The sequence below is a fragment of the Carcharodon carcharias genome, chromosome 3, assembly GCF_017639515.1.
Source record: "Carcharodon carcharias isolate sCarCar2 chromosome 3, sCarCar2.pri, whole genome shotgun sequence".
In the NCBI taxonomy this organism is placed as follows: domain Eukaryota; kingdom Metazoa; phylum Chordata; class Chondrichthyes; order Lamniformes; family Lamnidae; genus Carcharodon; species Carcharodon carcharias.
Window position 1 is genome coordinate 171,757,898 of NC_054469.1, and position 15,772 is coordinate 171,773,669.

General features: G+C 42.6%; 1 protein-coding gene across 4 annotated transcripts in view; it reads right to left on the minus strand.

Annotated features, from left to right (window-relative positions):
* Positions 1-15,772, minus strand: part of ankhb (ANKH inorganic pyrophosphate transport regulator b) — a 196,309-nt gene that overhangs the window by 87,002 nt on the left and 93,535 nt on the right. For all 4 annotated transcript variants that reach the window (XM_041184499.1, XM_041184500.1, XM_041184497.1 and 1 more), the window contains exons 5-6: positions 4,955-5,125; positions 396-530 (exon numbers count right to left, since the gene is read on the minus strand). In XM_041184499.1, coding sequence (XP_041040433.1) covers positions 396-530; positions 4,955-5,125 — 306 coding nt within the window. The remainder of the gene's footprint in view (positions 1-395; positions 531-4,954; positions 5,126-15,772) is intronic.

Sequence of the window (15,772 nt, forward strand, 5' to 3'; positions counted from 1 at the left end):
TTCCATGAAGGTGGTGCTTCTTTTAGTTAACACTGCTACATAACATAATGGCTGCAAATAGAAACCATGGCAGCTTCTCATTTTTAATTTTATTCTATTGGGTAAATAAAAATACTGAACTGGTTATTCTTAAAAGTACATCATCAATCCTCTATAACTGGCAATAGAATCTACATATCTGCAAGAAGCCAAGATGGATGGAAATACTATATGGAACCACCAACATGTAATATAAGGCTTCATGTTGTGTTACCACTAACTGAGGATAAAACTGAGGCTTGGTAAAATTATGCATACATTAGGTTTGTACGTAGATCATGTGGATATGAAACTTACAATATAATAGTTTTATGGTAGCAGGCAGAAATATTTCTGCTAAATTGAAACAAACTCACCTCCGTAGCTGTTGGACTGCCTCCCAGGTCACGAGACACAAAAAGATTGACTATGGGTCTGCTGATTCGCTGAGTTGCTAGAATCAAGGCCAAAGGCCACCAGAAAGCCAGCATCTTCTTGATTGTGGCTTCACCCTACAATGTGTAAGTAATAAGTTCAGATTCAATACAGTGCAGAAAGTCAAACACTATGGACTTTGGCCCTTTCAAAACAGTGGGACCATTAGCAGTTTGGGAAACTGGCTGATTAAGTAGTGGGCTTTGCCAAGACTCTTTAATTGAGTTACAGCATTAGCATCCTGCCTCTTTGTTCCCAGGCCAGGTGGCAAGGGCAGGAATGGCATGCTACATCTGTCAAAAGAAGGATTTCTAATTACAGAGACCGTGGCATGGATTACATGATTCAACAGCTCTTGGATTTTTGAGGCTTCAGGAAATACAAGAATGAAGAGGAAACCTGGGGAGGCTACTCACTGGGTCTCTCACTCTTACTTGGAGGTCCTGCTTGTGAGATCCGAGGGACTCCAGTGAGATGATCTTTACCATGGACAGGAAGAAGAAGACAACCTGTTCAACAAGTGGCCGAGAAAATCAGCAGCAGAAGTTTGTGCCCTTCAACCCGGATACAATGGACCAAGAGGATCCAGAACCTCAGGAGAATGGGAAGGGTGAGTAGCAAGACACTTTCAAACTCTGACTTTCCCAGCACTCTCCTGCACAGCATTCCTCAGAACAATGCACCTTCATTCCTCTCTCTCCAGGCATTTTCCCACATCCCTGTCTTGACAGTCAATACTCACACTCATCTTATTACTCTTTCACACCCATGCCTCCAGTCTCTCCACAAATGCTGTCCATAGAGATCTGGACAGGAGGAACGGACCCTCCTGTAGCAAGCACTTTGATCACCAGTGGCAATGTGTGACTACTGGGAAAAGAGTTCTTGTTCCAGGAGGTTGCACATATAAATTACAAACTTTAAGAGCCTCCTGAGGCACTGATGCACAGTCATGTCAAGAAGCTGAACCTCTGCCTTTAGATCCTGTGTTTGGGGGTCTCACCTGCCTGGAGCTACAGTTCTGCGTCTATCCCCTCTGCCCTGTGGAGCAGTAGGGGGCTCAGGGGAAGGTACCGGTGTTGTTTCTGCTGTTGCTGCTCCCCTTGCTATTAGTCAGTGCAAGGTGGAACTGCATTATCCAAGGTGAAGGTTGGCAGCAGGGAAGTGTAGCTCAAGGTGAGTAATGTGCGCTTCAGGTAAAGACGCTGCCCGAGTAATACTGAATAAGGAGGTAGTTTAGATAATGGATGAGCTAAAATTTGAGAGGTTCTAGGGAAGCTGGCTCAACTTAACATTGGTAAGTAACCAAGACTGGACGCGATGTACCCGAGAATGCTGAGAGACCGAGGGTGGAAATTGCAGAGCTACTGGCCATATCTTACCAATCCTCCTTGGGGGTGGTGCCAGAGGACTGGAGAACTGCAAATGTCACACCCTTGTTCAAAAAATGGTAAAGGTAAACGCAGTAACTGCAGGCTAGTCAGTTTAACCTCAATGGTGGGAGAGCCTTTAGAAATGATAATCCAAGCCATAGGCTGGGATTTTCCGCTCCCATTTGCAGCAGGTGTCATGGCGGGTGGGAGCGGAAAATATTGCAAGAAGGCCAGAAGTCGGTTTTACAGTGTGTAAAACCAGTTCACGATTGTGTATTTTATCTTTTAATGGTGGGCTGTGGTTCCTGTCGCAGCACATCGGGAGTGTAACTTCAATATGTTGGCATCTCATTATAGGGACTCCTTGCTGGAATGATTCCTCCTATGCTCGATCATCAGGGCATGTCGGCGTGCAATTAGAACAACGTATTTCACAATGGTATATAAAAGTGACGTGCACCTGGTGACCTGCACTTCACTTGTGACTTTGAGATCCATTTGCCTACCTTGCATCACACAGCACTCATGGTAATCAGCACCAGGCTTTGCAGGCAGCACCACATCACTTTCAGGGGGGTGGGGTTCACAGGCAAGTCTCTATCTACCAGACCAACTGTAAGGTGGGAGTGGCTTTTAATGGGCTGCAAGGTTAGGGCTGCAATGGGGAAGGGGCGGGAAACTGGCCTCAGTCAGGGGAAGGTGTTGCAGGGCTAGGGATGTACTGGGGGAGTACGAGTGGGGAAGGTTTCACTCGGACAGATGACTGGGGGGAGGGTGCAGGGGGTTAGCATCCACAGCGCCAAGATGGGGAGAGAGTATGTTACAAAATGACATAAGCCAATTGGGACCAGAATGGGAGGAACACTGATTGAAGAAGTGCTTCAGTTACATTGTTGAGCTTGCAAAGAAAGGGTCGGCGCTGTCTGAAAGCAAAACATTAGAACAAGATTTGGCATTTGGGGAGGCGGGGCAGGAATCAAAATGGTGGACAGAGTTCATGGCCCCCGACCTTCCTATTGCTTGCCTGCCATTTCAATTCACCATCTTGCTTCATGCTTACATTTCTGCCCTCAGCCTGCTACAAAGCTTCAGTGAAGCCCAATGCAGGCTGAGGGAACAGCAGTTCATCTTCTGATTAGGCATTTTACAGCCTTCTGGAATCAACATTGAGATCAACAATTTCAGACCATGAACTCTGTCCACCATTTTGATTTCCCCCTCAATTGCCAATCTGTATCTTGTTCACATGTTTTGCTTTCAAACCGTGCTGACCCTTTTTCTGCTATTAATGCCTGTTTTAGTCTTTAATGCTATCATTGCCACTCCCTTTGTCTTCCATGTGTTCCATGGCATCTTTGTCATTTAATCTTTCCTGACCTCCAGCCTATCCCTGACCTATTTTGCTTCACCTGCCTCACCACCCTTTTCAACAGCAGAAAACCAATCACATTTCAACCTCTCCTCAGTTCTGATGAAGAGTCATATTAAACTGGAAACATTAGCTCTGTTTCTCTCTCCACAGATGCGGCCAGACCTGCTGAGTTTTTCCAGCATTTTCTGTTTTTATAACTCTTCCTCAAGTTGTTTATAACTGCAATTCCAAACTCCCAACTACCAGACCTTTGGCTCTCTATTTGTCGCATTACTTCTGAAGCCATGCATTTATTCAACTGATTTCTCACCTCAACCATTGATGCCCTTGACCCCAGCAAAACCTTTAGTCATTCCTGTGTTCTCTGATTGTTTTCAGACATTTTTGGATGAGCTGCAATTTCCTTCAGTTAATCACTAGGTTGACTAAAGCCATTGTCTTCGGTCCCCGTCACAAACTCAGTAACATTGCCATTGATTCCATCTCACCCCCTAGGCACCATTTTAGTCTAAACCAAACTGTTCACAATTATAGCATTTTTTCAGACCTCAACCTGATATATTTCCTCTCCATTACAAAAACAGCCTACTTTCACCTCTGTAATAGTGCAAGCACCCTTGCCTCATATCATCTCATTCACTGCTGAAATCCCTGTTCCACGACTTTGTCTCTTCCAGGTTTGACTATTCCAACACTCTCCTGGCCAGTCTCCAGATATGTCAGTTTGCTGACATATATTGGTTTACAGTACTGCATGACCTCAAATATAAAATACTCTTCGTGTTTAAATCCTTTCATGGTCTCAGCCCACCTATCTCTAACCTTCCCTAGTCCTACAACCCAATGCCTCAATTCTCTGCTCCTCTGACTCTGGCTTCTTGTGCATTCCCCTATATTCATCCAAACAGTGGGGACCATGCTTTATGCCACCTGGATCCCCTACACTGAATTCCCTCCATAAATCCCTTCACCTCTCCAGTTCTATGTCCTTTACGATCCTTCTTAAAATGGCCTTTTTGACCAAGCTTTAGGTCACCCCACCACCACTCTGTGTCTCCTCCTTTGGTTCGCTGTCCAACTTTAAGCTGTATGCCTCTGCGGAATTCCTTGGCATGATTTTTAAAGAGATTCTATAGATGCAAATTGTAGTTGTAGATACAAAGATTTTTTATTAGATTGACAACATGTCCCCCCTCATTTTTAAAACGGCTATGGGATTTAACAGGCAGCCGAGCCAATAAAATGATAGAACTTTCCTTTAAGCACTTTGAATTCATCAACTATGTAGCACAGTATAAATCCAAAACAGATTAGGCCAAGAGTTTCATAAAGATGTGAGTTGTTGACTTCAGCTGTGCCATTCAGGGCAGGTGATGTTTATTGGTTCGACACAGTCACAGGAAATACATCATTCTAAGCTGTGCTTGTGTAACGTCCAGAAGCCAGCTATAGACTGGCACTGGCAGAAGACTTGAGAGGTTGCAGGGGACTCGAGGATCAAAAAGGGAGAAATTAAACCACATATTGTAAATAATTAGAGACTAGGAGCATCAGACCTTTTAAAATATCACAAATTCCAGCTGTGTGTGTCTGTAAAGCTTAGCTGGAGGATGTTATCCAAGGTTCCCAAACTAATATGCAAAGTTATTTTAACACTTGCTAAGTTATGCTATTCAACGTTCAGCCTATTACTTCCACAGATCCTAAACTGTTTAGAATCTTTTCTTCTTGCTAAATAATTGACTTTGATATTTACCCCCATTTCTGGTCCACTTCTCTCAGGAATGATGTCATGCACATTCTTATAGTATCCAAGGCCCACCATGGTAAAACGGACCATCACTCCCATGTATAAGGCCAGAATAGGAATCAGGAGAGGCTCTGTGCATTCTAGATGACTGTGAAGCAAGATGGATACAAATACAATCTGGAAAGGAAACAGATTAGATTAAGATAATGACTGGCAAATAGTTAAATTCATGTGAAGTGCAGATTAATGAATACACTAAGACAAAAATCATTTGTCATACTAGATCTTTGTAATATTGAATTTGTAAAGTTAATTACATGGATCTACCATTTCGGTAACAGTCTACATTCTATATAAATGTTTTGGGATGTTTGACGTTGGAGACATCTATAAGTGCAAGGTGTTGCGTTGAATTGATATGATGATAATAGAGGGCAATTTAGGAAGAAAATATTAGCGGCTGAGGAAATGAAGTATTTTCCATTTTCAACATTAGGACTTGTACATAAAGTATAACACAGGTCAGCTTTCACATTGCCATCTCTTTCCCCTGCTCTCAAGAACTGCTTCTTCAACCATACGGAGTAAGAGTCATACGCACTCGAAACATTAACTCCGTTTCCCTCTCTCCACAAATGCTGCTGAGTTTTCCAGCAATTTCTGTTTTTATTTCTTCAACCATGCCTTTGGTTTGCATGGTCATTCTTTTCTTTCTCTTCATGTGATGGGGTGGGGAGTGGTGGAGTGCTGCACAGTTCTGTGACACAAGGCAGTCATCCATGCCCTATAGGCAATGGAGAGGACAGCAACGAGGCTGACTTGCAGTGTTAGAAGGGTGGGTATTGAAGGATGAATAAGAACCATAGAAAAGTTAGAGCGCAGAAAGAGGCCATTCAGCGCAACATGTCTGCACCAGTCAAAAAAAGGGAAAAAATAAACTAGCCGCTCACTTTAATCCCACTTTCCAGTACCTGGTTCGTAGCTTTGCAGGTTTCAACAGTTCAGATGCAGATCCAGGTACCTGTCAAATGAGTTGAGCATTTCAGCCTCAAACACCAACTTAGGCAGCAAATTCCAGGCACCCATCACCCTTTAGGTGAAAAAGTTTTTCCTCATGTCCCCGCTAATCCTTCTACCAATCACCTTAAATCTATGTCCCTGGTAACTGACCCCTCAACTAGGGGAAACAAGTCTTTCCTGTCTACCCTGTCTCGGTCCCTCATAATTTTGTAGATCACAATTAGGTCATCCCTAGCCTCCTCTGTTCTAAAGAAAGCAACCCTAGCCTATCCAATCTCTCCTCATAGCTGCAATTTTCAAGCCCTGGAAGCATTCTTGTAAGTCTCCTCTGCACTCTCTCCAGAGCAATTATGTCCTTCCTGTAATGTGGTGACCAGACCAGGGCTTGAAAGTTGCAGCTATGAGGAGAGATTGGATAGTCTAAGGTTGTTTTCCATTGAACAGAGGAGGCTAGGGGTGACCTAATTGAGACGTACAAAATTATGAGGTGCCTAGGTAGGGTAAATTCCAGCTGTGACCTAACCAGTGCTTTATACAGTTCCATCATTACATCCCTGCTTTTGTACTCAATACATTGTCCAATAAAGGAAAGCATTCCATATGCTTTCTTGACTACCTTATCCACCTGTCCTGCCACCTTCAGGGACCTGTGGACATGTACTCCAAGGTCTCTCACTTCCTTAACCCCTCTCAATAACTTCCTGTTTATTGAGTTTCCCCTTGCTTTGTTTTCCCTCCCCAAATGCATTACCGCACACTTGTCTGGATTGAATTCCATTTGCCACTTCTCCACCCACTCAACCAATTGATATCATTCTGGAGTCGACAGCTATCCCTTTTACTATCAACTACACAGCCAATTTTTGGGTCATCTGCAAATTTCCCAATCATGTCTCCCACATTTAAGTCTAAATCATTAATATACACAACAAACAGCAAGGGCCCCAACACCGAGCCCTGTGAAACACCATGGAAAACCGTTTTCCATTCGCAAAAACGTCCATCAGCCATTACCCTTTGTTTCATGTCACTGAGCCAATTTTGGATCCAACCTGCAACCTTCCCTTGTATCACATGAGATCTCACTTTCTTGACCAACATGCCATGTGGGACCTTGTCAAATGCTTTATTAAAATCCATGTAGATAACATCCACTGCTCTGCCTCATCAATCCTCCTTGTTACTTCCTCAAAAAATTCTATTAAGTTAGTAGGACACCATATTCCCCTAACAAAACCATGCTGGCTATCCCTGATCAATCCATGCCTAAGTGACAGCTTATCCTGGTCTCTCAGAATTGTTTCCAATAATTTGCCCACCGTCAGACTGACCGGCTTATAATTTTCTGGCCTATCCCTCACATCCTTTTTAAATAATGGTACCAAGTTCATAGGCTTCCAATCCTCTAGGACCTTGCCTCTATCTAGTGAGGATTGGAAAATGATCCTCAGAATATTTGCTATTTCCTCCCTGGCTTCCTTCAACAGCCTGGGATACAATCCCAGGATACATCTGACCCTGGTGATTTATTCACATTCAAGGATGTCAGACCCTCCAGTACTTCCTCTCTCACTATGCTTATTGAATCTAATATTTGGGGTGGCGGTGGCACAGTGGTATTGTTACTGGACTAGTAACCCAGACACCCAGGGTAATACTCTGGGGACCTGGGTTCAAACCCCACTATGCCAGATGATGGAATTTGAATTCAATAAAAATCTGGAATTAGAAGTCTGATGGTGACCATGAAACCATTGTCACAAAAAACCATCTGGTTCACTAATGTCCTTTAGGGAAGGAAATCTGCTGTCCTTACCTGGTCTGGCCTACATGTGACTCCAGACCCACAGCAATGTGGTTGACTTTTAAATGCCCTCTGAACAAAGGCAATTCGGGATGGGCAATAAATGCTGGCCTAGGCAGCGACGCCCACATCCCATGAACGAATAAATAAAAATCCACACTCCTCCTCTTTAAGTAGAATGTCTGCATCATCCCTCTCCTTGGTGAAGGCCGAGACAAAGTGCTCATTGAGAACCCTGCCCACATCTTCTGCATCAACCCACAAGTTACCATGTACATCTCTGATAGGCGTCACCTTTTCCTTAGTTATCCTCTTGCTCCTAATGTACTGGTAAAACATCTTAGGGTTTTCTTTGATTTTATGCCAATCTTTTTTTGTATCCTCTCTTTGCTCTCCTAATTTCCATTTTTACTTCACCCTGTACTTTCTATACTCCTCTAGGTTTTCTACAGTATTAAGCTTTTTGTTACTGTCATAAGCTATCTCTGTCTGCTTTATCTTGGCCTGTGTGCTTCTGGATAACCAGGGGGCTCTAGATTTGGCAGCACCACCCTTTTCCTTTGTGGGAACATGTCTACACTGTGCCTGTAGAATCTCGCCTTTGAATGCCTCCCACTGATTTAACACAGTTTTTCCTTCTGAAAGCTGTATCCAGTCCATTCTCACCAGCTCACCTCTCAGCTTTGTAAAATTTGTCTTCTCCCAATTTGGAACTTTTACTCTTGTTCAGTCTTTGTCCTTTTCCATAATGATGCTAAATCTAACTATATTATGGCCACTATCTCCAAAATGGTCCCCCACTGCTATTCATCCATTTGCCCAACTTCATTTCCTAAGATTAAATCTAGAATTGCACCCCCTCTCATTGGGCTTGTTACGTGGTTAAAAAAGTTCTCTTGAATAGTGTTCAAGAATTTTGCACCCTTTGTGCCCTTCACACTGTTTTGTATCCCAATTGATATTAGGGTAACTGAAGTCCCCAATGATTACTGCCCTATTGTTTTTGCACTCAAAAATCAGTCTACATATTTGCTCTTCTAACTCCCACTATTTGGGGGTCTATAGTACACTCCTAGCAGCGTGGCTGCCCCTTTTTTTATTTCTGACCTCAATCCATATTGCCTCCTTTGATGCTTCATTTAGTATATCATTCCTCCTCACAGCTGTAATCAATTCTTTAAGCAATAATGCTGCACCCCCACCTTTCTCACCCGCTATCCTACCTGAAAATACTATAACCAGGAATGTTGAGCTGCTATTTTTGCCCCTCCTTAAGTCAAGTTTCCATTATAGTTATATCATCATGCTGCCATGTGTCTATCTGTGCCCTCAGCTCATCGGCTTTATTTACTATGCTCTTTGCACTTAACATATATACCTTTTAACATTGTCAAATTCCTGTGCTGTAAACTTTTTATCCTGTGCTGCTTCTGTCTTTCAAAGTCACTCACTAGTTCTCCAACTACCATTCCCTGCTCTGAATTTGCCCTCAGGTTCCCATCCCCCTGCCAATCTAGTTTAAACTTCCCCCAACAGCACTAGCAAATCTCCCTTGTGAGGATATTTGTCCCAGTCCTGGTCAAGCGCAGATGGTCCAGCTTGTACAGATCCCACCTTCCTTAGAACTGGTCCCAATGCCTCAGAAATCTGATGCCCTCCCTCCTACACCAGCTTTCCAGCCATATGTTTATCTGCTCAATTCTCCTATACTAGCCTGCATGTGGGACTGGGAGTAATCCTGAGATTACTGCTTTACAGATCCTGCTTTTCAATCTCCTTCCTAGCTCCCTAAAGCCTGCTTTCAGGATCTCATCCCCTTTCCTACCCAAGTCATTGGTACGATTGTGGACCACGACCTCTGGCTGATCACCCTCCCCCAGAGGAATATCCTGCAGCCGTTCTGTGACATCTTTGACCCTGGCACCAGGGAGGCAATTTAACATCCTGGAGTCTACGGCCATAGAAACACTTGACTGCTCCCCTAACTAACGAATCACTTATTACTACTGCTGTTCCCCCTCTTCTTTCTCCCCTCCTGTACAGCAGAGCTGCCTGTGGTGCCACAAATCTGGCTCTGACTGCACTCCTCCGAGGAACCAACACCCTCACCAGTATCCAAAAAGGAAAACCGATTGGTGAGCAGGACACCAGGGGGCTCCTGCACGACCACCCTAATTTTCTTGGATTGCCTGGTGGTTACTCATTCCCTTTCTGCCTCCAGGTACTTAAGTGGCAGTATGAACACCTGTCTGAATGTGCTATCCACATAGCTTTCAGCCTCGCGGATGTACCACAATGAGTCCAGCCATCACTTGAGCTCAGGGCTTCAGAAGTGAGGCTTCATAAAAATAGTGTTACTCAGGGGAGATATTAGAAGCATGTAAAATATGCTCAACAAAAATAAACTTGGAACAATACTTTTAGATATTCTTAGTCAGCTGGGTAAGAGAGTATAGGCTCAATAAGTGTAAGTTTAGGTCAAACATCAGAAATTATATTGTTTCAGAGAAGAATGGCTCAACCTAGCTATCAGGAAGGATAGGTGAGGCTCTTAAGAAAGAGGTAGATGTTGTAATAGAAAGATAGGGTTGATAGCCTGAAGTGAATAATCAAACTGACTTTCATCCAAATCGGTTGAAATGACTCAAATTCATATCACTTTGGCTTTTTATAACAAGCAGCGACAGGTACCTCTCACACAACATATCCCTTTTGATCCCTTTTTAAGAGTTAAAGAATAACACTATAACCCACTGTGAAATATATTCTCGCTTTTCATACATTTAAATGGAGCACCATTTCAAAGTTATATATTTTTCAGGTATAGTATCCGTTAGCATTCCTTATTAAGAACTCACACTAAAAAAATATTAAAAATTTCAATTCAGACTCAAGGAGGAACAGAATATTCAGTATTTGTTACATATAGTTACTCGGTAATACAGAGCTTGAGTATTGCTGAAAAAGGAGACATGTCTAAGCTTTTCGTCTTGCACTCAACAGGACACTTGCAAGAAACCGATATAAGTTGAAAACAAATTATACCATATATGAAGAGAGTGCTGACTGGTTGACAAGTGGCATTACCATGGAGAGTGCACCACTGATGGTGACTGATAGTTAACTGTCAAACATTGTTTGAAATTTAAACCAGGCAGCATGACCCTGATTGGTCAAGGCATTTCCCTGAGGAATGAGTCAGCAAATGGCTGTCACTTATTTTGTTTAGCTGAAGCAGGCGCAATGTATGTACATGTTCTTTCTGTCTGCAAAGAACAGGGCCCTGTGTATTAATAAATGTAGCTTCCATACACGCAAATGCCCCACATTACGAGCCTGACTGACAATCTTAAATTGGTTGTCAGCATAATTATTAGCACATTGAAGATTATTTAGCAAATATTGTCCAATTGCAAAATCACATCTAATGTTGGACACTGTGTTTTGAGTTTTTCAAGCACAGGCTGGTTGGGTACAGTCTGTACCGTGTCCTTTGAGAACAGTGGCTGGCACATGCTATTCGATACGATCCACCAGTCTTTGGGATGTACGGCAGACATACCATCACATTACTACCGAGCATCACACTAGCACTGAAATTCAATACCACATTACTCATTTGTGTGATAGGCAGAACGTTATTTTGGTTTCCTAAAGCTTTTATTAATTAAATAAAATTTTTTTCTGCATTATCAAAACAAGTCCCATCACAGTCACATGAGGGGACATGTTTAATTTAATTTTTAATCCATTTATTTAATAATTTCAAAAGCCCTTCAATCTCCTGAAGCAGCTCTGTGCTTCAGGGAGATTGAAGCATACGCGCGAAAGAGCGCTGGCCCCGACTTTCCCTCCTCCCCCACCGCCCACATAAGTAGCGCCGAGCGCTATGGCTCACGTTTTACGCTGGGTGGGCCTTAATTGGCCCACCTGCATAAAATGGCAGCGCAGAGCTGATCGTCGGCGGCAGTCAGCTTCACAACCACCCACTCCTGCCGAGCCCGCCCACTGATTGAAAAATTCAGGCCATTGTTTTGGAGCTTCACCTAGTTAGGTGTAGTATTTCATCCGCTTTTTTGAATGGTCTTTTTAAAAATGCAAATTGCCGCTTTACATCTCACCTTCTATTTCCCTACGTTTATCTAATTACCATTTCAAACTTATTCTTCTGTACATCAAAGCCTGTAGACCAGCTGGCTTTAACTCAGTTAAGCCAAACACATACACACAAATAAACACAGACACCAGTAAACTCTATTTTAAAATAATTTCCAATAACATTATACACATTACTATATCTTCTTGACATGCATCTCCTTATTGAAAAATGAACCGTCATAATTCTAAAAGATGGCTTCATTTTTATAACCCCATCTTACACTATCTCCTATACTTAACAATATACTTACACTAATACCAGATGCATGCATTAACATAATATATACAAATCCTTGATATCACCAGCAATCATTCTAGTTCAGTATCCAAGTTTTAAAATGTACAATTTTCCCTTTAAGCTTCAAACTCTTGATAATGCATCTGCAATCAGGTTCTCTTGTCCAGCAACATGTATTATCTGTAGATTAAATGGTTGCATTAATAAACTCTACCTGAATAGCCTTGTGCTTCTGTTTCGAAAGTTGTCCAGGAAATTTAAAGGATTGTGGTCTGTATAAACAATTGTTTCGGACGAATTGTTTGCCACAGATTTTAAAATACTGCAATGCCAACACCAAACCCAACGTCTCCTTTTCAATCATTGAATATTGTTTATTCTTCTTGTGAATTCAACCTCAGTGAAAAATACCCTATCAGTTTTTCAATTCCAGTGTCATCTCCTTGTAACAGTACGTCCCAATGCCTATATCACTTGCTTCAATGGCAGACTTAAATTGCCTGGCATAATTGGGTAATGCCAAAACTGGTGCCATAGTTAATATCATTTCCAATCTATCAAATACCTTCTAACGCTCCAGAGTCCACTGAAACTTCATGTTAATTTTTATTAGTTCAGTCAGTGGAGCAACCACACTGCCAAAATTTGGTATAAATTTCTGATAAACCCACTCATGCCCAGAAATCTCAAAACTTCTCATTTTGTTGTAGGCACTGGGAAATCTATAATAGCTTTGACTTTAACCTTACCATGTCCAATGGTATACCCTAGATACATAACGTGCGCTTTTCCAAATTCACTTTTAGCCAAGTTCATCACAAAATTAGCTTCTTGTAATTGAATAAATAATTCTTCCAGAAGCTATAAATGCTTTTCCCACGTCTGACTGAAAACTATTGAGTCACCGATATAAACAGCACATTTGATTAGACCTGCAACTACTTTGTTCATCAGTCTTTGAAATGTGCATTCTTCATAGCAAATGGCATGACTTTAAACTGATATAGTCCATTTAGTATCACAAAAGCCAATATCTCTTTTGCTGTCTCAAATAATGGTACTTTTAGCAAGTCAATCTTTGTGATAAATTTTGATTGTCCCATTTTCTCAGTACAATCCTTCGACTGTGGTATAGGATATGAACCCGCTATTGTCCCCGCTTTCATCTTTCGATTGTCCACACACAGTCTGTGTTCTCTATTCGGTTTTGGTACCAGTACAATAGTTACTGCACCTAGACTGAGTGATATCATTGTGAAGCATGAAGTCAATTTCTTTCAATCCTTGTGATAACTTTGCCAGATTTAATCTATAAGGATGTTGCCTTACTGAAGATAAAACTTCTACAGACACGTCACGTGTAGATAAATCTGTCCTCCCCAACTTATCCCCACAAATAGTTTTGTGCGACTGCAATAGCTTTTCCAAATCACTTTGACACTTGCCTGCAAGGTAACTCAATATTACATTTAAGTTTTCAAGTACCCCCTTATTATCCAATTTGATTAGAGGAAGATCAATTTCAGAATCATGCACTTCTACTTCTTTTGCATTTAATACCACCACTAATACCTCTTTCTGTTCCTTTTCCCTGTCAAAAGTACGTTTTAAGCATATTTACACGACACGTCCTCCACTTCTTTCTTCTATCTGGAGTATTTATTAAATAATTTACTTCACTCAATCGGCGGGATTTTCTGCACCCGCCTGCCGCCGCTATCTTCCAGTCCTGCCGCAAGTCAATGGACGTCTGGCTGGGGCATCACCTCGCCCGCAGCAGGTCCCGCCCACGATGGGGCCGGAAAATCCCAGCTAATTTCTTTTCAATCCTGTGAAGTCCACTAAACCTTGCCTTTAATGAGTCACTCAGTATGGTAACAGAACTAGCACTTTCTCTCCAGCAACAAAATTCCAAGCTGTAGCCTTCCTGTCTGCTTTCACTTTCATCACTTACTGTGATATCTTTAAATGCTCCCTGTCCAACTCTCATGCTCTGTCTAATCTCTGAAGTTTGATACAAAATCCAGGAGAGTAGTTTATGGATTTTGACCTACCAATTTCTCATAAATCAATTTCAGTAGTCCCCTTACCTCATGACCATAAACAAGTTCAAAAGGGCTAAAACCAGTCAATGCATTAGGAGCATCTCTAATAGCAAATAACAAGAATGGAATTCCTCCATCCAAATCCTGTGGATAATCCTGACAGCACGTTCTCATCATGTTTTTTTAAAGTTTGATGCCATCTTTCCAAAGCTCCTTGTGACTCCGGATGATAAGCTGTTGACTTCAATTGTTTTATCCTGAAACTGTCCATTACCTCCTTGAACAGTTCTGATATAAAATTTGAACCCTGATCTGATTGTATTTCCTTAAGTAAACTATGGCCAGGATTTTATATTAGGCATGCGGGGGGTGGGCCTGACACGCTGGAGCATAAAATGACGTGTGATTATGTTGGGCGTGTGTTACTCCCAACGTCATCGTGCTGTCTTGCGATATTTCATTCAGCGGGCTTGCGTCAGTTGACTGCGTGCCCACCAATAATTGAAAGGCCTATTAAGGCCATTAACTAGGTAATTAACCTTAACTTCTACGCTGCCTGTCCAACCTTACAGTTGGCGGGCAGATGAAAAGGCCAAATGGCCTTTACGTTTTTTAGGAAACCTCATCCACGAGCGGGATGAGGTTTTCTAAAGCTTTTACAAATTAAAGAATTATTTTTTTGAAAAATAAAAGCATGTCCCATCTCATGTGACAGTCATATTAGGGCACATGTTTCATTACATTTTTAATGTTTTCATTTATATTTTTGAAAAGCGCTTCAATCGGCCTGAGGCACAGAGCGCATGCTTTCACGGCTCTGCGACTGCCCCCACCTGCTCTCGCCGAGCCAGCCCGACGCAGGAAAAATTCAGGTCCATATCTTGTAAAAAATTTAATTAACTCTTCCACAATCTGCTTAGTTGTAATATTTCATAAAGGCATCACTGCAGGAAAACTGGTAGACACATCCATTATTGTCAGTAAGTACAGATTTCCACTTTTAGGGCTGAATTTTTCCAGAATTGCATTAAGTGCGGTAACAGGCGGGTAAAATGGAGTCCTACCAGCCAATGAAAATGGCAGGTTTTCACGCCGTATATTCCTGAGCCCACATCATTATATATTCACTCCCATGAAACACGCCTTTTCCATGGCGGGCGGGCTCTCATTCACCCGCTTGCCATCACCCCACTGTTGCATCACGCTGGCTGCCATCTTTAAAAAGCAACTGCCAGCAAAGCGCTCATCGCCACCAGCTCACCACTGCTGCATGGGAGACATGGCCAGCAAAGGCAAAAAGACTGCAGCCACCTGCTTCAACGACGGATCCCTCGAGCGACTGCTGGATGCCGTGGAGGCCCAACGGGATGTGCTCTAACTCTGCTCTGCGCAGGATGGTTAACAATGTCACCAACCCGGCTTGGGAGGCGGTGGCAGCGGAGGTTAGCGCGAACGCCCTGCAGAGGAGGACAGCCACCCAGTGCCACAAAAGGATGAATTATCTCCTCCGTTCCGCCAGGGCAAGTCATTCTTTTAATCATTCCCAACTCACGCGCTCA